The sequence below is a fragment of the Leuciscus leuciscus genome (genome assembly GCF_965113295.1).
Source record: "Leuciscus leuciscus genome assembly, chromosome: 2".
Taxonomy (NCBI): Eukaryota; Metazoa; Chordata; class Actinopteri; order Cypriniformes; family Leuciscidae; genus Leuciscus; species Leuciscus leuciscus.
Genome location: NC_138726.1, coordinates 1,329,112 through 1,357,009, shown reverse-complemented (window position 1 = coordinate 1,357,009; position 27,898 = coordinate 1,329,112). Strand labels below are relative to the sequence as shown.

The following is a 27,898-nucleotide window of genomic DNA, read 5'->3' as shown; positions in this document are numbered from 1 at the left end:
AATGCTGACTAATCATAACCACTCCAGGGTCCTTCAAACAAAACCATGACATTAATGACACTTTTATTTTAATTTGATCTTTTATAAGGGACACACCTTTAAAAGTTAAAGTTAGGGTTAAGTTAAGTTTGAAAGAGACTTTAAAGTCATCTTGAAATGGCAAGCCATTTAAAATTCATAATCTGATGTATTTACATTTACATTTACATTTATTCATTTAGCTGACGCTTTTATCCAAAGCGACTTACAATTGCTATATATGTCAGAGGTCGCACGCCTCTGGAGCAACTAGGGGTTAAGTGTCTTGCTCAGGGACACATTGGTGTCTCACAGTGGATTCGAACCCGGGTCTCTCACACCAAAGGCATGTGTCTTATCCACTGCGCCACCACCACCAGCCCAACTTTCCATGCGAATCAGGATATTAATTGAGAAAACAGTGTGGGGTTGGCTGTGATCCATTAGAAATGAATAGAATTCTGAAAAGAAAGTCACAGAGATGTTTGGAGGGTAAGGGTTACATTTCTATGAAAGATGAAGATCAGAAACATTAGGTAAATAAATCATATACATTTTTGTTTCATATTTGGTGCTATAGCCTGAATGGCACAATTCTCAAACATGACATGCTTTAAAAGGCTGGATTAATTGTTATCCACTAGCGTTGACTAATATGTTACACAGTGTCCGAGACTCACGGTCGAGTTGAGCTTTACTCTCTGTTCTCTCGGACTGTTTTAGGGTGCGATCCTCACGACCATGCTTGCTACACGAAACTTCTCAAGTAAGAAACTCTCTTCACTTTACTTTACTTTACATCTGCTATTTAATAGTTGTTTGTTCATTGAATCATGTAAAGACATTTGGAGTTATGCTCTTTTTATGCTTCAGGAGTTGTAAAACATGTCAGATATGATTGGTGACAGTTTCATTGGAGTTGGGCTGCAAGATCACAATATAATATAATCTATACAATATAATACAATATAATCACAATATATACTTCTTTTTTTTTCAATTAAATTGTGCAGCCTTTTAACAAAGTGTCTCATAAGTAGCATTTCCCTTTTCAATGTCTCATTACAAAGTCAGTTTTTTAACTCTACTGACACAAATAAATATTGAATATGCTTCTCAATCATATTTCATTATATTATGCAAATCTTTGATTACGATTCATTCAGAGGTTTTGATTTCGAAGCCAATGGATCATGAATCCGTAACGCACAGTGATTAAAACTGTGGATTCTTATTTAGACTATTTTGCCCCGAATCCTTTCCTCTTTTTATCCCTCTTTATGTTCACATTCATTTTTGCGTTTCACTCAACAGGCAAGAATCCATACAAGAAGCCTGATGGTGTTAAAGTAAGTTAAATAAACCTAAGTATTAAACTTTGACATGCCTGGTGTATGATTAAATGGGTGAATAAGTAGGAATGATCTGAATAGTAAAAACATTATCAACTGGATTTGTGAGTGTTATTTCGGTGTCTTAATTTCCACCCATTAGTACTTACAACTGATTTGCGTCTGGATCATAGAAGCTGATGCTTCTGTTTGGTTATAAAATTGTCATTTTAAAGAGATATTATCAGATTCTTTTTTTCCTTAATACATTTCTGAAAGTAAAGGGCCCATGTCCCCCAGTTATAATGGTTGCTACACCCCTGCACTAGACTATAGGAGACACTCGAGCTGCATCTAGAGACCAGCATTTATCTAATACGTCTCACAGAGACTTGGGGTTGAGCTGTTTTGACTTGGGCCAGTTAGTCACCAAAGTGTTAAAATGCCTTAGAAAATACCATTGCAAAAGTCAAGTCACTTTCATTTATACAGCGCTTTTAACAATATAGATTGTTTCACAGCAGCTTTACAGTGATAATAGGAGATTACAGTAACAGAGATTGTTTGGCTTTACAGCAGCTCTAGAATAAAGGTTTTGTTCAGCTAAAGTTAGTTTTGATTGATTCACTTCCATTGCAAAGATCATTAGTTATTAACTTAGGGTATTAACTTACACAACACCGTTTTAACTGAAAATAGAAAACATTTAATGCGTTCTGGCCGTTCATTTGCATGACGACGGTGTTTTGTGGCTAAAGACTATGACTTAAGTCCTAATTTGTAATATTAATGGCCATGTCACACAGAATAAGATTTAACTCGAACAGAATTAACTCGATTTGTGCACCACCGTCACCGTTCTATCGGCATGTGCGCATTACGTTGCTTCCTGATATCATGTGCGCAAACACATATAACCTATATTTATATATATATAAAACAGTTCGGTCCGGTCTAACGATGTATATGTGTGTGCGTATGTATACAGTATATCTCTTTATAAACAGTCCTCTTTGTCTACATACTTATTTGGTTCAGTATTCACATTATTAAAGTTCCCCTGAAGTCAATAATTGTATCCCTAAAACTCATCTTTAATCACCAAAATTACATATTTAAACGTTTTTTCCTTGAAAACTATTTCTTCATGCCTTAAAATATCTTGGGCCCTATTTTAACGATCTGAAACGCAAGTGTCAAAGCGCAAAGCGCAAGTAACTTTGTGGGCGGGTCTCGGCGCTGTTGCTATTTTCCCGGCGGGATAAATGACTATTGCGCCAGGCGCAAATCTAAAATGGGTTGGTCTGAAGTAGCTTCATTATTCATAGGTGTGGTTTGGGCGTAACGTGAAATAAACCAATCAGAGCGTCATCTCACATTCCCTTTAAGAGCAAACGCGCTTTTTCCATAGCGGATTGCTATTGAAACGGCGGATTTGCCAGGCGCGCGCCAGGAGCGGTTCACAGCCAAGGAGACCGACGTTCTCGTCAGGGCCGTAAAAGAGAGAAGTTACATTGAAATGGAGAAACCCACCCAAATTAACTTCGGTTAAACAGGCGTATGATAATTTGGGTAAATGTGTAAGCTAGATGTATGCTTTTATAATAAATAGTCTATCTATCTATCTATCTATCTATCTATCTATCTATCTATCGTAATAATGTATTCAAAAATGAAAACTGCTGCTTCTGTGTAGATGAGAGAATCAAAGTGTAGGCTATGTGCGTTGTGCACACGCTACATTGATTATGGCCAAGCATGCGCCCTTAAAATAGCATATGAATAACATGCGCAACGCGCCACTGACTTTAAACTATTTTTTCCTGGTTAGTGGCGCAATTGTTTTCTAAACCTGCAAAATAGCATGAATGAACGTTTGCGCCGGAACACGCCTCCTCTTTGCGCTGAACCGCCCCCGGGAGCGCAAGTGTATTTCCTAACTTACCGACGTGCTTCTGTGGAGGGAAAAGTCCGCTTTGCGCGGGTGCAAAATAGGAATGATACATGCGTCGGTGTACAAAGTCACTTGCGCTGGGTGCAAGATAGGGCCCCTTGAGTGTAACTCGACACCCTTGCCTCATTTAGTATGCGCGGATCTATGAATATGCAAATTAGCCCCGCCTCCACTCACTCAGCTCAGAGATCCACTGGTTGACGATCACACGTTGATCTGATTGGTTACAAGGTAGTTTGTGACGTCAGAAACACCAGCGATTTCAAAGCGTGTGTTTGAGACTGTCTTTGGTTCACTGCAGTTTTAAGGAGGAAATACTCAGCAATGCTGTCGACTTATGAACTTACACATGGTTTGTCTTAAAGCATATTAAAAACACCACATAGACACATAAACAACATTAAAAGCTGGAGTTTCACCACAGGGGGACTTTAACATAATACAAAAATGTTCAGTTCAGAAATAGTTCAGACTCTTTTGTTCTTGAGGTCAGGCTTTCGGAGTCACTGAATAACCTCATCTTTATCTCTCACTCTCTAATGCACTGCTCTCTCTCTAGCTTATAGACACTAACATCACCTAACACATGGGTTGTGCCTTTCAAAACCTGTGAAATCTGTGGTAATCTGTGCTAAATGAGTCTTAAGCCAGGTGCACACTGCACGATTTTTTTAATAATAGTCTACTTTTATGATTGTTGCTTGTCAGATTGTACGAACATGATCCTCGCTGTAAGTCATGTCACACTGTAGGATCTCTGTTTGGGATTGAAATGGCAGCTACAAAGAAATCTCTAACGTTAATTTTGGTCATGGCTTGTCTTGAAAAATGAAGACAATTTGACGGTCGTCGTTGGAGAATCACTGCAGGACTGTGAGTCAAATCTCATGACATTGCTAGAATTTGGTCTGAGGTCAAATTTGATCGCAACGGTCATTAATTGGCTGTCGGTGAACGATCATTAATTGGCTGTTGGTTAACATGTCAAACTAACGATCAAAGACTTTAGTCTAGGAATATTTTAGGATTTGCTAAATTTGTCTCAGACGGCCTAATCGTGGCGAAAATCGTACAGTGTGCACTCGGCTTTAGATGAGTTTTGGAACCGTGTTCCAGTGATTGGAACAGTGTATATTTTAGCAGTTGCAAGTTGGAATTATTAATACATTACGCAGTGATATGAAAATCTGTAAGGTATGAAAACTTGTGTAACCAGTCTACACCCAATATCGGGGCCAGTTCCCCATCTGGCTATATAGTCAAAATTGCATTTTGAAAGTAATTAAAAGTAAATCTAGCTGCAAGCAGCAATTTAGGGGCCACACACAAAAGAGGCATGATGAGGAGTTATGCAAATATGGCCGGGAGCATCAGAACAACTGTAACATTGAGTAATTAAAGACATTTTCAGATTATTTTAGTTCAAATGGCTGAAAAATCATAAATACAATCAAAAAATTTTCAACAAATGCCTCGTCAGTAGGTTGGGGCACAGATTTCTAAGGTTTTCCTTCCTTTCTGACATTATCAGACAATATGCACGTTTCCACGTATATAAACTACCCCAATGCCCCTTTTGGGCCGAAGGCCACTTGTATGACATCCAAACAAATCAGAGTACATCAACTTTTCAAAGCCTGGGCACCATGTGGCTTGTGGAAACTTTGGGTTTGTCCTTTTAACGGAGATCTTTGATTAGTTCTGGTCTTTCTACAGAGATTATGGAGACCAATTTGAATTCAAGAGGTCCATCTATAAGGAGGCTCTATGCTTTCAAGTGGCGGCATAGAGTGTTTTCACTTGTGTCATGGTACAGAGAGCACAATCTGGATCCAGTTCAGTGCTGGTGTTGCCTTAGCAGTGTTGTTCTGTGAGCACAACCATAACTACACTGTGACATAACAGTGACATCAACACTAAGACAACTACTACAAAGTGTATGTTAGAGGCAATTGCTGCTGAATATGCACCAGTTGAGTTTGTTTCTTTGGGTAGGCATTCACTTGTTTCTCGTTTCATGTGTGGGATTAGACTTCTGAAACCATTGTATCTTTCTTGTGTTCCTTCTGGAACTTATCTGTAGTCCTAGAAGGTTTAACAGGGCCTCCGTTCGAACCACTCGAGTCAGCTTCAGACAGAGTGATGACCCTTAAGAGGGTTTTGTTGTTGGCTTTGACATCCCTCAAGAAGAATGCTTTACAGGGCTTATTGGTGAGCCCATTCGTTAAGATTTTGCTCACAGCCAGGTTTTTTTGTGACTGAAGTTAGGTTGCCTACCTTTGAGTCACAGGAGACTGAGACTTTGTCCTGTGAGGGTATTACAAATGTACAGTCATCACATGAGCCAGTGGTGTACATCTGATCAGTGCTTCAATTGTTTCATTTGTGAAAACGCAATGAGACATGCCGAATTGAGCAGACATAATTTTGGCCAAGCTGTCATACAAAGCCGTCAATCATTATTGTTTATGATTATTATTCCCAGCCTATAATTCAGTCAATCACTGTAGCAGGTGTTAGCTGTATTATTACTGTCTACTGTATACTGTCTACTGCAAGCAAAGATTAAAATTAGTTGGGGATTTTTATTAAAATGGCTAAATCTGTCCAATTGACGTTGCATATTGCTCACTTTCTGGATTTAAATGTCCGCAGAATTATTACAGAAACTAAACAAAATAATAAATATATAATTGTGTGCCTGTGAGTACAAAAGCTAAATAAAAGTTTACCTTTTAGTAGCGTGTGATGTGCGTGTGTTTGCGTGTAGCAGAGACTGCGCGCATCAGAGAGTGCGCATCAAACAGCGCACGTCAGAGAGAGCTTAAAGTGATGTTGTTGGTCTCGGGTCGGGTCGGGTTCGGGCTGAAAAAATTGCAGCCGTTGTCGGGCTGGGGCCGGGTAGGGCTTTAACTACCCTACCCTAGTCAGCAGCCATATCACCCTGTAGCCCAAGACCGGTTGCCCACTGAAGCTAAGCAGGGCTGAGCCTGGTCAGTACCTGGATGGGAGACCTCCTGAGAAAACCAGGTTGCTGCTGGAAGAGGTGTTAGTGAGGCCAGTAGGGGGTGCTCACCCTGTGGTCTGTGTGGGTCCTAACGCCCCAGTATAGTGATGGGGACACTATACTGTCAAAGAGCACCGTCCTTCGGATGAGGCGTTAAACCGAGGTCCTGACTCTCTGTGGTCATTAAAAATCCCAGGATGTATTTCGAAAGAGTAGGGGTGTAACCCCGGCATCCTGGCCAAATTTGCCCATTGGCCTCTGTCTATCATGGCCTCCTAATCATCCTCATATTCTGATTGGCTTCATCACTGTCTCCTCTCCACCAGTAAGCTGGTGTGTGGTGGGCGTTCTGGCGCAATATGGCTGCCGTCGCATCATCCAAGTGGATGCTGCACATTGGTGGTGGTTGAGGAGATTCCCCCCTTCTATGTAAAGCGCTTTGAGTGCCGAGAAAAGCGCTATATAAATGTAATGAATTATTTAAACCTACCCATCCATACCTATCCCTATCCTTAACCTATTTGTCCATACCTATCCCTACCCTAAACCTATCGGTCCATACCCATCCCTACCCTAAACCTTACCTGTCCATACCCATCCCATCCCTACCCTAAACCTATCTGTCCATACCCATCCCTACCCTAAACCTTACCTGTCCATACCTATCCCTACCCTAAACCTACCCATCCATACCTATCCCTACCCTAAACCTACCCATCCATACCTATCCCTACCCTAAACCTACCCGTCCATACCTATCCCTACCCTAAACCTACCCATCCATACCTATCCCTATCCTTAACCTATCTGTCCATACCTATCCCTACCCTAAACCTATCTGTCCATACCAACCCTACCCTAAACCTTACCTGTCCATACCCATCCCATCCCTACCCTAAACCTACCCGTCCATACCTATCCCTACCCTAAACCTACCCGTCCATACCTATCCCTATCCTTAACCTACCCGTCCATACCTATCCCTACCCTAAACCTATCTGTCCATACCTATCCCTACCCTAAACCTACCCGTCCATACCTATCCCTATCCTTATCCTACCCGTCCATACCCATCCCTACCCTAAACCTATCTGCCCATACCCATCCCTACCCTAAACCTACCCGTCCATACCTATCCCTACCCTAAACCTTACCTGTCCATACCCATCCCATCCCATCCCTACCCTAAACCTACCCGTCCATTCCTATCCCTACCCTAAACCTTACTTGTCCATACCCATCCCTACCCTAAACCTACCCGTCCATACCTATCCCTACCCTAAACCTTACCTGTCCATACCCATCCCATCCCTACCCTAAACCTACCCGTCCATACCAGTGGGGATTTCTTTAAGACTGCAAGGGAAGCTCGGCTTCCCCTATAATGTCAAAAAAATTAATGGTCAAATATGTACTATTGTGTTAACATTTTATTGACTAAAAATGCTTTAGAAAACGTTAATCTCAAAGACGAGTTCGTTCAGAATCAGCTACATACAGCAGGTCGGCTGACTCGATTTCCTTCTCATACATTCCCGTAGCGTCACAGTGCACTTCCCTGTTGAAGCCCAGCGTCCATTGACTTCAATGGGGCTGCTCTGAAATTTTTTTTTCAGCGCTTCGAAACTAGACGGTCATTGGCTAAATACTGCGATTATGTCCCGCCCACGGACGCTCAGCGTCTCTGGGGGTGAATGAGGAGTGGGCTGGCCCGGACTCCGGGCTTCCGCGTGATGATTGGAGGGGCTGCATCTCCTTTTGATTGACAGCGATTTCATACAATAAAAAGTCGCTGCCGCTGAAGCTATTGGAGCTCAGTCCCATCGCGGATTTTTCAAGTGATAGTCAAAAGACAAACTGCTGCTACCTCTTTCTTGGTATTTGCTTGTCGAAATTGCTAGCCATTTTTCATAATACATTTCACACAATTATACATTTATACCTTTATTATATTATTACTTATCCTATTATATTTTTTATAATATTATTAGTAATAATTAAAACAATAATGATTAAAATAATTAAAAATAGCCTATATATTATTAGAAGTATTATTATTATACTTTATTATATTATTATTTATACCTTTATTATATTATTACATTTATACAATTATACCTAACTCTGCTGGCCATTGACAGGACACTGGTCAAGTCACTGGAAAAGACGCCTAGTTGGAACGATATAGGGTCACAGAGCATTTTCTTGAAAAGGAACGTTGGGCAGAATTTACGTATAAATAAATGGACAATTTTTATGATGTAGGCCGAAAATGAGCTTCCCCTCTTTGAAAGACCAGCAGCCGCCACTGGTCCATACCTATCCCTACCCTAAACCTACCCATCCATACCTATCCCTACCCTAAACCTTACCTGTCCATACCCATCCCATCCCTACCCTAAACCTACCCGTCCATACCTATCCCTACCCTAAACCTTACCTGTCCATACCCATCCCTACCCTAAACCTACCCGTCCATACCCACCCCTACCCTAAACCTACCCGTCCATACCATCCCTACCCTAAACCTTACCTGTCCATACCCATCCCTACCCTAAACCTTACCTGTCCATACCCATCCCGACCCTAAACCTACCCGTCCAAACCCATCCCTACCCTAAACCTTACCTGTCCATACCCATCCCTACCCTAAACCTACCCGTCCATACCATCCCTACCCTAAACCTTACCTGTCCATGCCCATCCCTACCCTAAACCTACCCGTCCATACCTATCCCTAACCTAAACCTTACCTGCCCATACCCATCCCTACCCTAAACCTACCTGTCCATACACATCCGACGGGCTTGCAGACCTCTAATTACAGGCACCCTTTTATACTCTCGTGTGACGTCATGAACTGCCGTCTGCCAATGATTTATTGGCATGTGTTTACACGTGTTTCAGACACCGGTCATCCCCATAGTGTCAACTCTTGTCTACAACTTTGAAAGGGAAGTAGCAGAGCTTTGTTTATAACATGTTTTTCCTATTGTATATGCTGTGATCATATCTTTCCTTTTCATGAATGAGAGGATAATAAGATTATTGTTGCTAGATGTTTTGCTCCATTTCAGTCAATTATGCAGTAGCATTGGCACAATGAGAAATGCATAATTATCTGGTAGCTTGGCGATAATAAGGTTTCATTTAAAAAAAAAAAAGAAAGAAAAGGAAGTCTAACTCTGCAGAGGTTGTGATGTATAACAATAGCATTATTCACTAAATTCTCTAGTTACTAGTTTAGTAGTTCTCTTCGCTGTAGTTCAGTGTTTAGATGTAGACTGCACACTTTTCCAGCTCTATATGTATATGAGTCAACCCTTCATTTATTTAGTAAAACTGTGTATTTTACTTGAAAACATTGCAAGTTATAACAGCTCAACCTGAAATGTTACAAACATATTTGTAGTCAATGACACATTATAAAAAGATTATCGGTTTTGAATGCAAAAAGTGTTAAAAAGTGGCATTAACATTTGGCCTCCTCTAACTGTGTAGAACATCCATGTTTTAATATCATAAGGATCCAAGCTTAATGCCTGCAAAATGTATTACATGTCTACTTCAAATCCTCTGTGGTTTTCTGATTAGTTTTTTTTATTGATCCCGACAGCATAATATGGGCACTTTAATTAGCATAACAAGAATGAAACGAGCAGTGACATGATTATTACTGAAGCTGAAATATTATATTCAGGATTACCTTCAATTCATTTTGATTCCCGTCTCTGTAGGGAACACTCTTTGTATTTAATTGGTCTGTTTGTCTTAAAAACACATGTATAGTCAAAGAAAAGCATAATAACTGCCTAAAGGGAAGAGAGGCATCATTTGATGCCAATGAAAAGTCTTTGCTGCCTAATGCTGTTTAATGATCCTGTGAATTACCGGTACATGAAACTCATCTACAGGATTATTCTCTTAGGAGTCTTTTTTTTTTATTTTTTTTTTCAGAGTCACACATTTATGCCTGATAAACTTTTGTGGCTTTTAAATAACTTCTGGTTTACTCATCATAATTCAGTCAGAAGTTTGTGCATTGTGTAAAATGTCCTTTTGCATAAAAGACAGTTGCCATCTGGTTATTTGACAGTCCATTTTGCTGTAGTTGAGGAATAGTTAATTGTTGTCATTTTGATAAAATATGCTAATTAACTATTCCTTCAACATCCAGGTAATGCAAGCTGTGTAATTTCAATGATTTGCTGGTCTAAAGCTTTGCTTGTCTGCCTCTGTCCACCTATAGATCAACAACAAAACCAGCGTAATCAGCAGCCCTAAAGAACCCTCTCCTGCTCTGGTACTTTGTCTGTATGACTGTTTGTCAGATGCTTTTTCTTCCCATTGGCTTCACATTTCTCATTTTTAATGTTACCTTTTTTCTTTCTTAGAACTGCCTTTCTCTGTTCAACTCACGCTCACTTGTGTAAAATCCTGCATTAAAGTCCCCCTGTAGTCAATAATTGTATCCCTTAAAACTCATCTTTGATGAAAAATGACATATTTAAATGTTTTCCTCATGCCTTATAACCGCTTGAATGTAACTCGACACCCTCGCCTCATTTAGTATGCGCGCTTCTATGAATATGCAAATGAGCCCCGCCTCCACTCACTCACTCAGCTCAGAGATCCACTGGTTGACGATCACACGTTGATCTGATTGGTTACAAGGTAGTTTGTGACGTCAGAAACACCAGCGATTTCAAAGCGTGTTTTTGAGACTGTCTTTGGTTCACTGCAGTTTTAAGGAGGAAATACTCAATAATAGGTGTCGACTTATGAATTTACACATGGTTTGTATTAAAGCATATTAAAAACACCACATAGACACACAAACAACATTAAACGCTTGATTTTCACCACAGGGGGACTTTAAGATAATGCAGTCAGTCAAATAATTACCAATGTCTTCTGAAAGTGCAACTATGTATTGTTCTATTTATTTTTGATTTCAAGTGTGGCCTATTTAATGTCAAGCAATCGTAACAATTTCCATGACATAAATTTGTACAGTGGACTTGAGTACTATTGAATTGTTTGAATGCAACATACATGATTTTCTCCACTCTCCATTCTAATAATTTAGTAGGGGGTTTCATAAGAGTTTTTAACCTTTTTATGTTCTTAAAATTTTGGGAGGTTCATTTCATATGATGCTTAAGGGTCTCCATGTAGCGTTTGTCCAGTACTCGTGTGTTTGCTAACTGAGGATTCTTTCCTAGTGCATACATTCACTAACCAACACGAATCACTGAACATACAAGTTAAGAGTGTGAAGATATAGTCAACAGTTTATTGTGTATGGCTGTATTGATAAATGCTGGATTCATAGATTTTTTTGTTCTCGACATTTCCTACACTACCAGTTAAACGTTTTCACACATACTAACTCATTTATTATTATTATTATTACTAATTCCTTATTCTTGATATATTAGTGGTGCTTGTGAAGCGAATACCAATTCTTCTTCCTTGCGTACAAATTTCGACACCTAACTCATCCCGCACCAAATAATGAGTTCTCAAATCATGCTGCTTATCGAGGACAACACTGAGTTTTAGAAGCGATCAGGCATACGATTTTCAATGGGAAAAATCCCATAGACTTAACATTGGACAGAACTTTGTGACATCATATCTCCGCTTCAGAAGGTCGTAGAGACTTGGGGGTGAGCTTATGTCACTCAGCCTAGCAAGCAGCCAATAGATGTGGACATTTCAACTTCCAAGCCATAGCAACCAGTTTCAGCACCTTAGAAACCACCCCATAGACTCCCATTGAATAAGAATGAGATCAGAATATTGTAGAGACACGGGGGTTATCTCTTTCGACCTAGCTCTCAGTAGACTTTAGGTATCATTCTGAAAAATGTCTAGCCACGTCCTAGTAACCATTTAGAGCATCCTAGCAACCGTATAGTAAATTGAATGAGCGATCTCAGACAGCAACATAGTGTCGGCCCAGATCCGGCCCACATCTGGGTCGCGTGGAATCCACATGTATCAGATGTGGGCCGGATCTGGGCCGACACTATGTTGCTGTCTGAGATATCTCGGGATCAGGGCAACATAAAGACATGAGGGTGGGCTCTTTTGACTCAGACTGCCCAATAAGTATCACCCTGGCCTATCCACACCCTAGCAACCATTTTGAGGACCCTAGCAATCTTACAGAAACATATATCAGCACCAGAACATTGCATAGACGTGAAAGTAGGCTTTCTAGCGATCACGCAGAAGATCTTAGTCGCCTAGACAAGCACCACCCATATATGACATAGTGTCGGCCCAGATCCGGCCCACATCCGGTACACATGGATTCCACTCGGCCCAGATGTGGGCCAGATGTGGGCCGACACTATGTTGCTGTCTGGGTCACGTTTTCTAAAATAGAACCTCATTTTAGAATAATAGTGAAGTCATCAAATCTCTGTAAGAAATCAGCCATTCTTTGTTTAGATTGCAGCTCGGCTCAGTCTGTTCTTTTCTCAAACTGCTTCTCAAGGTGCATTCTGGGACACTTTTAAACATGAACGCTGGACGCCTGTGTTTCCTTCATGAACTCATCATTTACAATAATTGTTTTCTAAAGGAATTTATGTATTGGCACAATTCATATGTGTCTACAAATCTAATGTCATTTAAGCACAAGCTAGTAACATCAAAAGCATTTAAGTTGATAAGCTAAGAACGAGTTACATAAATTCAGTCAAGTTTATCCAAGTATTTTGACTGATCTTTTTTATCATTGGGTGTACATTGTATGAGATGGAAATCAGTAGAAAAAAGGATTTACCATACATTATCTGTTAAGTTTACAGATATTTTCTTTAACTCTAACCCAAAGGACAACACAATGCATAATTCCAAATATATGTAAAAAACCTGTAAAATATCAGAACTGAACATTTCTTCACACCAACGCTGTATTTTGGCCTCTATTTTACAGTCTATTTTTACACTTTGGTATTTTCAGAAACACACAGCTTTGCCTTTCAATCAATCAAAACCTGCTCTTCTCACTTCTTTGTACGTTTCTGTTGACAATTGCTTCAACATGATTGTGATAAAAATGAGAATTTTATTGATCAAAACACAACAAAATGGTCTTTTCAATTTAGTAATTTGAACGATTAGTTAATTCACTTTTAATTCAGTTTCCTGCATGCTTGTTTCGGCTGAGTGTCGCCTCTAGTGAAGATGTTCTGTATTAATTACTCATATTCTCATCTCACAATTACATGACTAACTGTCTAAAGCACTGCGCTCTTCTTCCTTCCTAAAGTCCACCAAGCTTTGTTAGAGAAACTTACTTTATAAAATCCATAAATGTTAATATCCATAAATGAGCAGTTGATGTACTACAGTTCAAAACCTTGAATTAAGGATCAATTATTTAATTATTGATTTTTTGAACGTCAGCTGAATTAGTATTTTTGATATTTCTGCTCATTATTACTGCTGATGTTCTTCAGTAAAAGAATATGGTTCACTTTGATGCCTAATTTTTTAAACATTACAGGCATTATCTTATGTATAAATCATCTACCATAATACATTTACCTAGCATGAAGTATAGATAGTTTTAACAGAATAAATATAGTCCCACATTACAATCAATTTACATTGTAACACCTAAGAAACATTATCAGCTTGCAAGGAAATAATGTCATTCAATTTGCACAGATTTTGCTAATGTTTTTGTCAACGGTAAAGAATATTGTAAGAACAACCCTGTATAAAACAGCTCTTTGTTTGGCCTTTTCTAAAGGTTTAAAACGTTCCAGGCCACATTTTGTGGATATTTCTGGAAAGAGTCTTGGTGTCCTTTAACTCTTCATCTCTCTGCCACTGATTCTGATCTCTTGTTATTCTGTTTTATCCTCCTTTCTTTCTCTACGCACTTCTTTATCAGGAGCCTCAAACTACTGTAATCCACAATCCCACTGATGGAAACAAGGTATTAAGTGATCTTGAAATATTAAGATAAAAGGGCTATACATGTGATGAATGTTGTCTATTATCACAGTCAGACGATAGCTGTCAATAAAAATGATTCAGTTTGTAAAGTTAATAATATATATATATACACTGCCGTTCAAAAGTTTGGGATCGCTATAAGATTTTAAAAAATATTTTCAAAAGAAGTCTCTTCAAGGCTGCATTTATTTAATTAAAAAACAGCAATATTGTAAAATATTATTACAATTTGAAAGAACTGTTTTCTATTTGAATATATTTAGGGCCCGAGCACCGATGGTGTGAGGACCCTCTTGGAATTGCTCTGTTTATTATTATTATTATTATTATTCTTCTCCGCATTTAATCGCATTTTTGAGGGCCTAAACATGCTCGAAATTTACATCTGATATAGGTTTCAGAATTGGGCGGGGCAAAATGGCTCGATAGCGCCACCTATAAAAGTTCAACGGAGTGCGCCTCCCGCTATGTTCCACGTACGTTTACGAAATTCGGTACATACATGTAAGGACCTAATACCTACAAAAAAGTCTCTTGGAGCGTAGCCCTAAACACAACAGGAAGTCAGCCATTTTAAACTTCCTCTCAGATTTTTGTGCAGTTTTTGCCATTTTCATGCCTCATACTTTAACGAACTCCTCCTACAGTTTTAATCTGATCATCTTCAAATTTGGTGAGTGTAATCTTAAGGCCTTTGCGACGTTAAATTGCGAAGATCTTGAGTTTTCGTCGAAGGGCGGGTCCTCGGCGGCCTGACAAATTTCGATGTTTCGCCATGAAACAGGAAGTTGCTGAAACTCAGGCATGGAATGTCCAATCTGCCCCAAACTTCACACGTTTGATAAGCGTTCTGTCCTGAACACATGACCATGCTCATATTCAGTTACAGTCATAGCGCCACCTGCTGGCAACAGGAAGTGACATGTTTAACATTGTTGTGAACTCCTGATAACATATAAAAAAGTGCCAGCAAGTGCTAAGCATGCTAACAACATACTAGACACATGCTAAAACATGCTAGCAAACACTTAGCTAATTGCTAAAGCATGCTATTACTGCAATTAAATAGGAATTTGCTGTAACTCAGGCACGGAATGTCTAATCTGCCCCAAACGTCACACATTTGATAAGAGTCATGGCCTGAACACATCTACATGAGAATATTCAGTTATAGTAATAGCGCCACCTACTGGTAACAGGAAGTGTCATGTTTAACACGTTGATGCCGTTCTAGCAACATGTTAAAAATGCCATTGACTTCTAAACATGCTAGAAACATGTTAAAACATGCTAGCAAAACTTAGCTAAGTGCTAAAGCATGTTAATTCAATGAAACAGGATGTTGTTGTTACTCAAGAAGGCAATGTCCAATCTGCGCCAAACTTCACACGTTTGATAAGCGTTCTGTCCTGAACACATGACCATGCTCATATTCAGTTACAGTCATAGCGCCACCTGCTGGCAACAGGAAGTGACATGTTAAACACTGTTGTGGACTCCTAATAACATATAAAAAAGTTCCAGCATGTGCTAAACATGCTAACAACATACTAGAAACATGTTAAAACATGCTAGCAAACACTTAGCTTAGTGCTAAAGCATGCTAATACTGCAATTAAATAGGAATTTGCTGTAACACAGGCACGGAATGTCCAGTCTGCCCCAAACTTCACACGTTTGATAAGAGTCATGGCCTGAACACATCTACATGAGAATATTCAGTTATAGTAATAGCGCCACCTACTGGTAACAGGAAGTGTCATGTTTAACACGTTGATGCCGTTCTAGCAACATGTTAAAAATACCATTGACTTCTAAACATGCTAGAAACATGTTAAAACATGCTAGCAATACTAAGCTAAGTGCTAAAGCATGCTAATATAATGAAACAGGATGTTGTTGTTACTCAAGAAGGCAATGTCCAATCTGCGCCAAACTTCACACTTTTGATAAGCGTTCTGTCTTGAACACATTACAATGCTCATATTCAGTTACAGTCAAAGCGCCACCTGCTGGCAACAGGAAGTGACATGTTAAACACTGTTGTGGACTCCTAATAACATATAAAAAAGTGCCAGCAAGTGCTAAACATGCTAACAACATTCTAGAAACATGCTAAAACATGCTAGCAAACACTTAGCTAATTGCTAAAGCATGCTATTGCTGCAATTAAATAGGAATTTGCTGTAACACAGGCATGGAATGTCCAATCTGCCCCAAACTTAATATGTAACATGCAAGAAACATGCTAGAAACACATAGCTAAGTTCTAAAGCATGTTAGAAATGCTAAAGGAAGTTGTTGTAACTCAAACATACAATATCCAATCTGCCCCAAACTTCACATACTTCATAAAAGTCCTGCACTGAACACATCTACAAAGCAATATTCAGATATATAACCCCACCTACTGCCAACAGAAACTAAACTGGTTAACACAGTAATGCAGTACTAACCACATACCTATTGTGTACTAAGCATGCTAAAAACATACTAAACATGCTAGCAACTACTATATACTGTATACCTCCTTAAATGCACATTGCCCAACCATGCTCTGTCTTCCTAAAGCCAACGAGTGACGATGGCACGGGTGCGAGGGCCCTTTCATCGCTGCTTGCAGCTTTAATTTAAAATGTAATTTATTCCTGTTATCAAAGCTGAATTTTCAGCATTGTACATCATTACAACATAATTTACTCATCATTACACATCATGAAATCATTCTAATATGATTATTTGCTGCTCAAGAAACATTTATGATTATTATCCATGTTGAAAACAGTTGTTTACATTTATTCAGGATTACTTGATGAATAGAAAGTTCAAAAGAACAGCATTTATCTGAAATGGAAAGCTTTTGTAATATTAAACACTACCGTTCAAAAGTTTGGGGTCAGTAATCATTTTTAAAATAATTTTTTTGGGAAATAAATGAAATAAATGAATACTTTTATTCAGCAAGGATGCATTAAATTGTTAAAAAGTAATGTTACAAAAGATTCTTGCACAGGTGCCCTGCCCTTTCATAATAGTCCAAATTAATAAATAAAACAAAACGCACATTAATACCAGGTGTAAACAGGACCCAAGTTCAATTAAGATCAGACCACATTTAATAAATGCAGAAATCCAGAAATGTTCAAACAATTCACTGTCTCCGTCATACTTGTGTTTATCTCTGTGTGTTTCAACTGAGGTTTTCTTCAAATGTTTGTCTCAGTTCACTTTATACTGTAGAAATACACTGTTCTTGCTCGGGTAGATGAAACACATAATCTCCAAATGTCATCACAATATACACACTTTCTGTTCTATTCAGATCAATTTGAATAAAACGTATTAAGTCACTTGGTTTTTTAACCTTCTGAAAGAGGGTTAATCATTTCTCTGACTGTTTTTACTTCTCATTTAACATGAGCCTATGTATTTATATATCTTCCTTCCTTCATTCATATGTTTGTTCTCTCTCAGGAATCATCAGAAAGTGCCAACACCACAATTGAAGATGAGGACATTAAAGGTACAGTGAACCGAACACAGACTTCAGATCAGCACTTTATATTCAGATTCACCTTTTCAGTGAACAGTAGGAGAGTCATTCTCACACATGAAACATTGACGGTTTTGCTTCAAAACTTTAGGGTTTCATTTAAAAAAAATGCTGCTGATCTTTCCTACCTTTTTTTTTTCTGCTACGAGTTTTGAGATTAGGAGTCAATTATTAAACCGATTCTTAAACGATTTCTCTCAGGCAATACATGTTGAATGCAGCCTTTCACTGTACTTATATACTGTATCATGATATAAAAATGGAAACATACAGAATCTGATCAACTGTTTCCTGCATGTATTATTAGTTTGGCCGACCGTACTCTATAATTTACGGTTGGTGAATATCTGTGGAGATGAAGCTTTATATTTTAAGCTTTCTTCTTCATGCCTTCTAACTTTCTGTTCCTCTTTTTTGCTATCGTGAGCTTTGAAGCTAGAACAACGGTTGTGTCCCTTGTGTAAATATCTGTAGATTAGGTTGTGTGACATAAATGCAGATGGTCATGTGACTGTGTGTGTGTGTGCGTTTGTGTCATGATATTTAATGGTATTTTTAGTTGTTATTCATTCTGATTCTAAACACCAAGGGCCAGATTTCATTTCCATAATGACCAAGAGCAGCGCAAAGTCAAGAACTTGTTATTTTTCACCCCAGAGAAATACATATTTTGCTTAAAGAAGTTTTTTTTTTTGTACATGCAAATCCTTACTCACAGTTCTTAATCTTTGTGAATTGACCATTTTCATAACCAAGATAAGATGTAATCATGTAATCACTTGCATACATGTTAAACCTAAGTGAAACCTATGCAGAAATGATCACCACTCAAAAAAGAAATATGTCCATGTGGATAAAAATAAATAAATAAATCACTATTCATTTTAAATTCCACCAAAGCTCTGAAATGGACAGTAAACGTTGCCACTGGTTCTTGCGTGTGTTCTGAACGAAACGCCATGGATGTCAAACCTATGAAGAACAACTCTTTTTAAATTCCTTAAATAAGTGTAAAAGATACATTTATTTACAACAGAGATGTTTCTGTTCCATTTGTCATTCCTTTGCTGTTTCATTCATGTCTGTTTTCAGGGGTGTAAATCTGTTATTCATCTTATGTCATTTCTACTCATTTTCCCCTCCTTGCTTTTTGCATTTTGCCCTCCCACTATCAATCCATGTCTAAATGTATTTGCTTTCTCATCCATCCACTGATCTGCCAACCATCCATCCACTGATCTGCCAACCATCCATCCACTGATCTGCCAACCCATCCATCCACTGATCTGCCAACCATCCATCCACTGATCTGCCAACCATCCATCCACTGATCTGCCAACCCACCCATCCATTGATTTGCCAACCATCCATCCATTGATTTGCCAACCCATCCATCCATTGATTTGCCAACCCATTCATCCATTGATTTGCCAACCCATCCATCCATTGATTTGCCAACCATCCATCCATTGATTTGCCAACCATCCATCCATTGATTTGCCAACCATCCATCCATTGATTTGCCAACCCATCCATCCATTGATTTGCCAACCCATCCATCCATTGATTTGCCAACCCATCCATCCACTGATCTGCCAACCCACCCATCCACTGATCTGCCAACCCACCCATCCATTGATTTGCCAACCCATCCATCCATTGATTTGTCAACCATCCATCCATTGATTTGCCAACCATCCATCCATTGATTTGCCAACCCATTCATCCATTGATTTGCCAACCCATCCATCCATTGATTTGCCAACCATCCATCCATTGATTTGCCAACCATCCATCCATTGATTTGCCAACCCATCCATCCATTGATTTGCCAACCATCCATCCACTGATCTGCCAACCCATCCATCCACTGATCTGCCAACCCACCCATCCATTGATTTGCCAACCATCCATCCATTGATTTGCCAACCATCCATCCACTGATCTGCCAACCCACCCATCCATTGATTTGCCAACCATCCATCCATTGATTTGCCAACCATCCATCCATTGATTTGCCAACCATCCATCCACTGATCTGCCAACCCATCCATCCACTGATCTGCCAACCCACCCATCCATTGATTTGCCAACCATCCATCCATTGATTTGCCAACCATCCATCCATTGATTTGCCAACCCATCCATCCACTGATCTGCCAACCCATCCATCCATTGATTTGCCAACCATCCATCCATTGATTTGCCAACCCATCCATCCATTGATTTGCCAACCATCCATCCATTGATTTGCCAACCATCCATCCATTGATTTGCCAACCCATTCATCCATTGATTTGCCAACCCATCCATCCATTGATTTGACAACCATCCATCCACTGATCTGCCAACCCATCCATCCATTGATTTGCCAACCATCCATCCATTGATTTGCCAACCCATCCATCCATTGATTTGACAACCATCCATCCACTGATCTGCCAACCCATCCATCCATTGATTTGCCAACCATCCATCCATTGATTTGCCAACCATCCATCCATTGATCTGCCAACCATCCATCCACTGATCTGCCAACCATCCATCCACTGATCTGCCAACCCATCCATCCATTGATTTGCCAACCATCCATCCATTGATTTGCCAACCCATCCATCCATTGATTTGCCAACCCATCCATCCATTGATCTGCCAACCCATTCATCCACTGATTTGCCAACCCATTCATCCATTGATTTGCCAACCCATCCATCCATTGATTTGCCAACCCATTCATCCACTGATCTGCCAACCCATTCATCCATTGATTTGCCAACCCATCCATCCATTGATTTGCCAACCATCCATCCACTGATCTGCCAACCCATTCATCCATTGATTTGCCAACCCATCCATCCATTGATTTGCCAACCATCCATCCACTGATCTGCCAACCCATCCATCCATTGATTTGCCAACCCATCCATCCATTGATCTGCCGACCCATCCATCCATTGATCTGCCAACATCCATCCATTGATCTGCCAACCATCCATCCATTGATTTGCCAACCCATCCATCCATTGATTTGCCAACCCATCCATCCATTGATCTGCCTGCCAACCATCCATCCATTGATCTGCCAACCCATCCATCCACTGATCTGCCAACCATCCATCCATTGATTTGCCAACCATCCATCCATTGATTTGCCAACCCATCCATCCATTGATTTGCCAACCATCCATCCACTGATCTGCCAACCCATCCATCCATTGATTTGCCAACCCATTCATCCATTGATTTGCCAACCCATTCATCCATTGATTTGCCAACCCATCCATCCATTGATTTGCCAACCATCCATCCATTGATTTGCCAACCCATTCATCGATTGATTTGCCAACCCATCCATCCATTGATCTGCCAACCATCCATCCATTGATCTGCCAACCATCCATCCATCTATCCTGCCCTTGATGTTCTTCCCTTATAAATAAATCCTCCATATCCTTGGGCCAGTTTACCGCCTGTCTCCTAAAATATATAAGCGTGAACGATCTCATTCCCGTGAGTCTAGTTCTTCCTCTTCCTCCTCCGTCTCCTGGTTCTTCCCAAACATGTGTCCTGAAGAAGTCTGCTGTAACCTCATTCTCAGAGCCCTCCTGGCTCTGTACCTGCTGGTTTTCCTATCTGCCTTTTTCGCGTTCCTCTACGCCAACTCAGCAGCCGATTGTGGCCAGTGCATTATTCCCAAAGCTGCTCCCAAAAGATCTCAGCTAATCCAGAACCACGTCACCATTCAGTGTAAGTGACAGGAGGGAGACCGGGAGTCAACGCACACTTATAAACTGGGGTACAATAATGCTGAACCAACACAATCTCACGCCAGTTCAAATTTATTATACGTTTTTGGTGGCTCATTTGTTTGAATTCGTACAATCTGGTTTTCGTACGATCCGCTGACAGATATGTGTAGGGTGTAGAACTTAACATGAAAGATTAAAGATATTGAAAACTGCCACTGACCGTGATCTACACAGCTCCCTAATGACTAACTTTTATCAGGTACTGCATTTGGATATATATTTAGACACGATCAGAAACAATTCTGTCACAGTTTAGTCTGTCAGTCTCTAACTGATCCATAGGGGTCGGGTTAGTGTACGTATAAAAACCATTATGTCTATCAAAAGTTCCCATAAAGCATGAAAACAAAACTTGTGTGTGTGTGTGTGTGTACCTACAAATTTTGTACCCAGAAGTGACCAAAACCTGACAAAATCTACAAAAACCTCCCTTTAGGGTCTATCCTCATTTGTAAATCTGGTATAAAAATAATAATAATAAAGTAAATAAAGTTTTTTAAACAAATGTAAAAATGCAGAAAGCTGTGTGTGATGGGTTGGTTAAGGGGTGTAAGTGTAAGAGGAGATAATATACAGGTTGACAGTTTGTACAGTATAAAAAGCATTACTTCTATAGAATGTCCCCATTTAAATAGCTAAGTAAACGTGTGTGTGTGTGTGTGTGTGTGTGTGTGTGTGTGTGTGTGTGTGTGTGTGTGTGTGTGTGTGTGTGTGTGTGTGTGTGTGTGTGTGTGAGACCACAAAACAAAATGCCATTCCATTTTGACAGTCTATCAGCTTTCCTCTTTCTATAGAGGGAGAGTGTTTGTAAATTCTATAGTGCATAATGTATAACCTAAAAATCCATTTTGCGATTACCTTATGAGCTGTGATTACCTTACATATCTTGCTTACGATCAACTACAGTGTTCGTCTGCGCTCCCGTTGGTTGTCCAAGTCTTGTGTTGCTGTTTCTTCTCATTTGCATCAGTAAAATCACCAATCCTCATGGAAAATGAATGACTTTCTGGCCAGTTTCTCTGAGAATCTGTCAGTGTGAGCCCACATTACCATGGAAGAAATACAGAAATACAGTTTATTATGATTTATTAACCTGGTTGGACACAGTGAATACAAGCTTCCCACACTCTAATGCCATATACCATTCTCTTTCTTGTCTTATTTAGAGTTTGATGAGTTAGAGAGTGTCACTAAAGCACTGAAGCGTCTCTGCAAACATCTGTTTTGTCTAATTTTGATTGTAAAGGGTCCCTCGAGGTGCGGGCGTGCAATACGACGTTCGAGGAGCATTAGTGCCCTCTAGTGGCAATGCGAATAACTCCACAGTCAAAGAGATTCATTTCAGAAAGCACAATTCCACAATCTGACTGAAAGTTTACAGACCCAAAAATGAAAATTACCCCATGATCTAATCACCCTCAAGTTATTTTAGTTGATACAGTTTAAAATGTGGATTTTTTCTTACACATCTTATCATCTGTAATCACTTAAGAGTCTGTGAGCTTGCTGTGTTTGGTACAGTATTTTCTCTGGCCTGTGTTAACATGTTTACAGACTTAATAACATTTTCACACAAATGACATTTTCAGTCTCAAACCAATTTTGATCATCTTGCTCACATTTTAAGCATTCATTGAGAAGAACCGTCTCAAAGGAGTGAACCTTCTCCCATCGGGAACGCTAGTTCATATTCTAAACCGCTTATAAGAGATGTAGAGTTTAGTGTCACTACACTCATACTGGGTTGAATAAACAGCTTGCTATTGGAAACACTGTTTTAAAAGTGTAAAAAACTGTAATATAAGTGAATTGCTCACCAACACTGATTAAACTCAATCTGCAAGTTTAGCACGCTATCAGTGATTTATTAATGGTGTATTATTGATAGTGGCTTCAATGCAAGAATCATAAAAAGGTTCTTACAGGCCTTCCTTAAAATGCAAAACTGGGTTTTATACAATATGAAGTCTCTACTCCGTCTTTCTACTTCATGGAAGCTTGTTTACGCCACAGAATAAAAGATAAAAAAAGGTAATTGCGACTTCATCTCACAATTCTGACTTTTTCCTCAAAATTGTGTGATATAAAGTCGCAATTGCGAGTTATAAAGTCGGAGTTTTAATCAGAATTGCATGTTTTTATCACGCAATTCTGACTTTATAACACACAATTGCGACTATATCATGTAAACTGTGAGATTGTGAGATTAAAAAGTAGCAATTATCTTTTAAAATGTTTGGAAACAACTTTCTATACTATTCATTATTTGGTCCTTGGTTTGAAATAAGTTGAAGCTCCTGAACTAAACATGCTAAATAATATCCAAAACTCAACATTTTTGTTTTTACCTCAATAAATAATGGTTGTCAAAAGGTACACATTGTTCGGGACAGATTTTAAAGAGCTATTTATTGGTTGCACTGTATTTGTTTAAGATTACTAGTGTGTTTTACACAGTTCTTCACTTTATTTGTGTGCTTTAGCGCGGAAACAGGAGATCATTAAAATCACAGAGCTGCTGATTGAAGCCATTAATAACGGAGATTTCGAAGCATACACGTGAGTGTTTTCATTTCATCGCTTTCTCTTCTCTCTGTTAACAATATCTCGTCTTAATATGTTCATAATATTCCACAGGAAGATCTGTGACCCTGGACTGACATCTTTTGAGCCTGAAGCTTTGGGAAACCTGGTGGAGGGGACGGATTTCCACAGGTTCTACTTTGAAAACTGTACGTGATGTTTCATGCTAAAGGAATCATTTACATCTGATGACAGAGCTTTTTGTCCATATTAAGAAACTGAGTTAGCTGTCAAGCTCCAACATGCATATTGTTTTAATGACTTTAATATCTTTTGAGATTTTTTTTTTGTTGAGAAATACATGAAGTTTGTTTAGCGAAAGAGGGTGGAAGTGCTTTGAATGACACGATAGAGGTTATGCTTATATATTGTATTGCATTGACAACTCATCAGTTGGATATTTACCAGCGTATATTCTGCATAATTGGATGTTTTTAAATAAACACTGACAAAAAACTATAGAAGTTTTAGGGCTGGACGATCTGAATATATATATAACACTGATATAAGTGATCACATGGAGATCTATATTGTGTTTATATAAAGTGTTCACAGGAAATTGTGCTTTATGTATTTCCTCGGCGTGGAAATCTGGCTCATATAAAGGTGAGGAAACACGATTCCTGCTGCATGTCGATATCCACGGATCACTGGATCTTTGGGAAGCTGTAAGGAACACTAGATCGAGTCCAAGCTTTAGTTTAAACTGATAATCATTTGTTTTACTCGCAGTTTCTCCTATTAACTCCAGTCACTCTCAGCTCTTCTGACACTCAGTCCGGATGAGGGATGAGGGTTCCCGCGGGAAAGTCACGTCAATGCAAACCCTCTATATTTGTGCTGTGGACTTTACAACGATTTTTGGAACGATATCTTTAAGATTATAGTGATCGCAGTTGGTGTGAACGGGCCTTTACTCTGCTTATTGAACATTATATTGTTTCCAGTGAACAACATACAGTAGACGGTCTTCTAGACTTCGCTGTCCGTCTGCTGTGTCTGGAAATACGTTCAACATCCAGTCCATCTTGTATGAAAGATAATTGTCAAAACCCCAATTATGTCTGATTTATAACTATCTCCAGTTTAAACAGCTGTAAAATAGGGTCAAAAGTGCTAACAATAGAAGCACATCTGGATCACATTTATCCGTCCTAACACACTGCATTAGTGGTTACCTTTATATGAAGCACCATTCTTTACTTCCCTCTAAAGCTTTATTGTGCTTCTGCTCTAGCTCTCTCCAAAGGCCACAAGCCCATCCACACCATCTTGCTGAACCCTCACGTACACCTGATCGGTGAGGACGCCGCGTGCGTGGCTTATATAAGGCTCACCCAGTACATGGATGTCCACAATACGCCTCGCACCATGCAGTCGGAGGAAACGCGGGTCTGGCATCGTCGTGACGGAAAATGGCAGAATATCCACTTCCACCGTTCCGGCTCGCCAACTGTGCCCAACAAGTGAGATCTGTGTTTGTGTCTCGAAACATCGAGTTCCACTAGTTTGAATTAGAGCTGCAATGAAACCGCACGCGATTTGGCAAAGGCTGCGATTATGATATGCGAAGTTTGTCAGTGAAGAACGGCTGACCGGTAGTAAAGGCTTCTCCATCTGAACACCAGAGGGCGACACACACACACACACACACACACACACACACACACACACACACACACACACACTAAATCCCTCTGAACACCAGTCTCACACACTCTCTCTCTCACACACACACACACACACACACGCCAAATCCTTCTGATCACCAGAGTCTCACACACTCTCTCACACACACACACCAAATACCTCTGAACACCAGAGTCTCACACACACACACACACCAAATACCTCTGAACACCAGAGTCTCACACACACACACACACCAAATACCTCTGAACACCAGAGTCTCACACACTCTCTCTCTCACACACTCCAAATATGCCCCACAGAAGTACAATAATGCGCATCATTCCAGGAAATCCCTATCGCTGTAGCTGAAGAAACAGAAGATTGAAACACTTTGGATTAAACATGACTAATAAACACACGACTGCCTTGTTCTGTGTCAGAAGCACATCATCTCACAGGAGGAGGAGCTCAGCTGTCCTTGTGAAGTGAGTTTGGAGTAAAAGCATGTTATTAAATGTTGTCTTTATTTGGACCAGAGGTTCACAAATGCTTCTCATGTTTGGAAAGATGTTTGACGCGTGTTGCCGTTATAAGCGACTCAAACTCGCAGTGCTTTCAGAGTGAGCCGCGTTCACAGAGCCGATCATCAATGACAAGCTGCGCATAACACATAATCACAGCCTTTGAAATGTCATAATCGCGATAAGCCAAATCGATTTAAGTGCGATTAAATGTAAATTGCGATTAATCGTGCAGCGCTACTTTGAATCTAACAATATTTCTTTGCTTTTTCAGTTAATAATGTCTCTGGAGCCGAGCTTCATCGAGTGTCCGCTGACTCAGCCGTGATCTTCACAGTTCGCTCTACTGTACCCGAGTCTCGTTTACATTCACTGCTGGACTTCTAGAATATAGAGGGTTGAGTCATTTCATATCAGGATTTGTATGCGAGTACATTACATGTAGTGAGTATGCTGTTTGCACACTGTACTCATTTATGTGAAAAGCATGTTCTTAATACTCTAAACTTTTTTAAAGAATTACTTTTTTTGTATAAGACAAAAAATATATGGAGACGTTTGTTAGTAATCTGTGCTGTTTGGGAACGGGTACTGTATATCAGAAAATAATTATTCACGTTTTTTTTGGTTTTAATTAATGCTGTCAAATCGATTAATCGCGATTAATCGCATCTAACATAAACCTTTGTAAATATATCATATGTGTGTTTGTGTGTATACAGTATAGACTGTACACACACACACATATATATGTACAAACTTTAATGTTAGATGCGATTAATCGCGATTAATCAATTTGACAGCACTAGTTTGAATAAAATGTGTCATTAATGACAAATTCAAAATGGCAGATCATTTACATATTTCTTAAAATGACAAAATATGAGCTTGCTTACGGTTTTTAGTGATGTACATTTCGTGAAGTTATGTGAAGTGCTATTTCTGCTTTACACTCTGGAGTATTAATATTTTATTGTTGATAAAGCGGAAAGGTTTAGAGTTTTATGTTTATTTCTCTGCTCATTCATTGTCATGCATACATCATACAACTGAATGTGTGGGAGAAGAATGTAACTCGCACTCTCCTCCACCGGACACGCTCACATGCTCATTCTAATGAACTGTGTGAAATTTAGATTTGTTGTGTTAGTTTTTATCGGGTTTCTGCTTCTCACTGGAATGTGCGGGACTCGTCAAAGAGAAGTCGACGAACAGGTTGCGTTGTCATTTTGAGCTTTTCTGAATGGTGCATGACTTTCCCCTCGCAGTCATCACTCATAACCTTCCTCTCGTTTCTCATGCGAGCCTCTGTTCTGACAGAAATAGCCAAATCTTTTGAAGATCATCTTTGCAATGGTCAAGTAGAATACATGAATGTGATACACATATAACTCTGGATTAGCTTTAGTTTCCTCATTTTACAACATTATATCATAATATTACTGGAGGACTTGATAGATTTCTAAATACTTTAAAGTGTCTAATAAAATGTGTGATTTCTGCAAAA

The 27,898-nt window shown here is 39.4% G+C and overlaps 1 protein-coding gene across 1 annotated transcript in view; it reads left to right on the top strand.

Annotated features, from left to right (window-relative positions):
• The window catches only part of camk2d1 (calcium/calmodulin-dependent protein kinase (CaM kinase) II delta 1), a 90,002-nt gene extending 62,104 nt beyond the window's left edge, over positions 1-27,898 (top strand). Inside the window, 9 exon segments of the mRNA XM_082160984.1 lie at positions 742-784; positions 1,333-1,367; positions 10,560-10,613; positions 14,229-14,273; positions 17,768-17,816; positions 24,139-24,214; positions 24,293-24,387; positions 25,476-25,704; positions 26,666-27,898. Of these exon segments, the coding sequence (XP_082017110.1) occupies positions 742-784; positions 1,333-1,367; positions 10,560-10,613; positions 14,229-14,273; positions 17,768-17,816; positions 24,139-24,214; positions 24,293-24,387; positions 25,476-25,704; positions 26,666-26,669 (630 nt within the window). The 3' untranslated portion in view covers positions 26,670-27,898.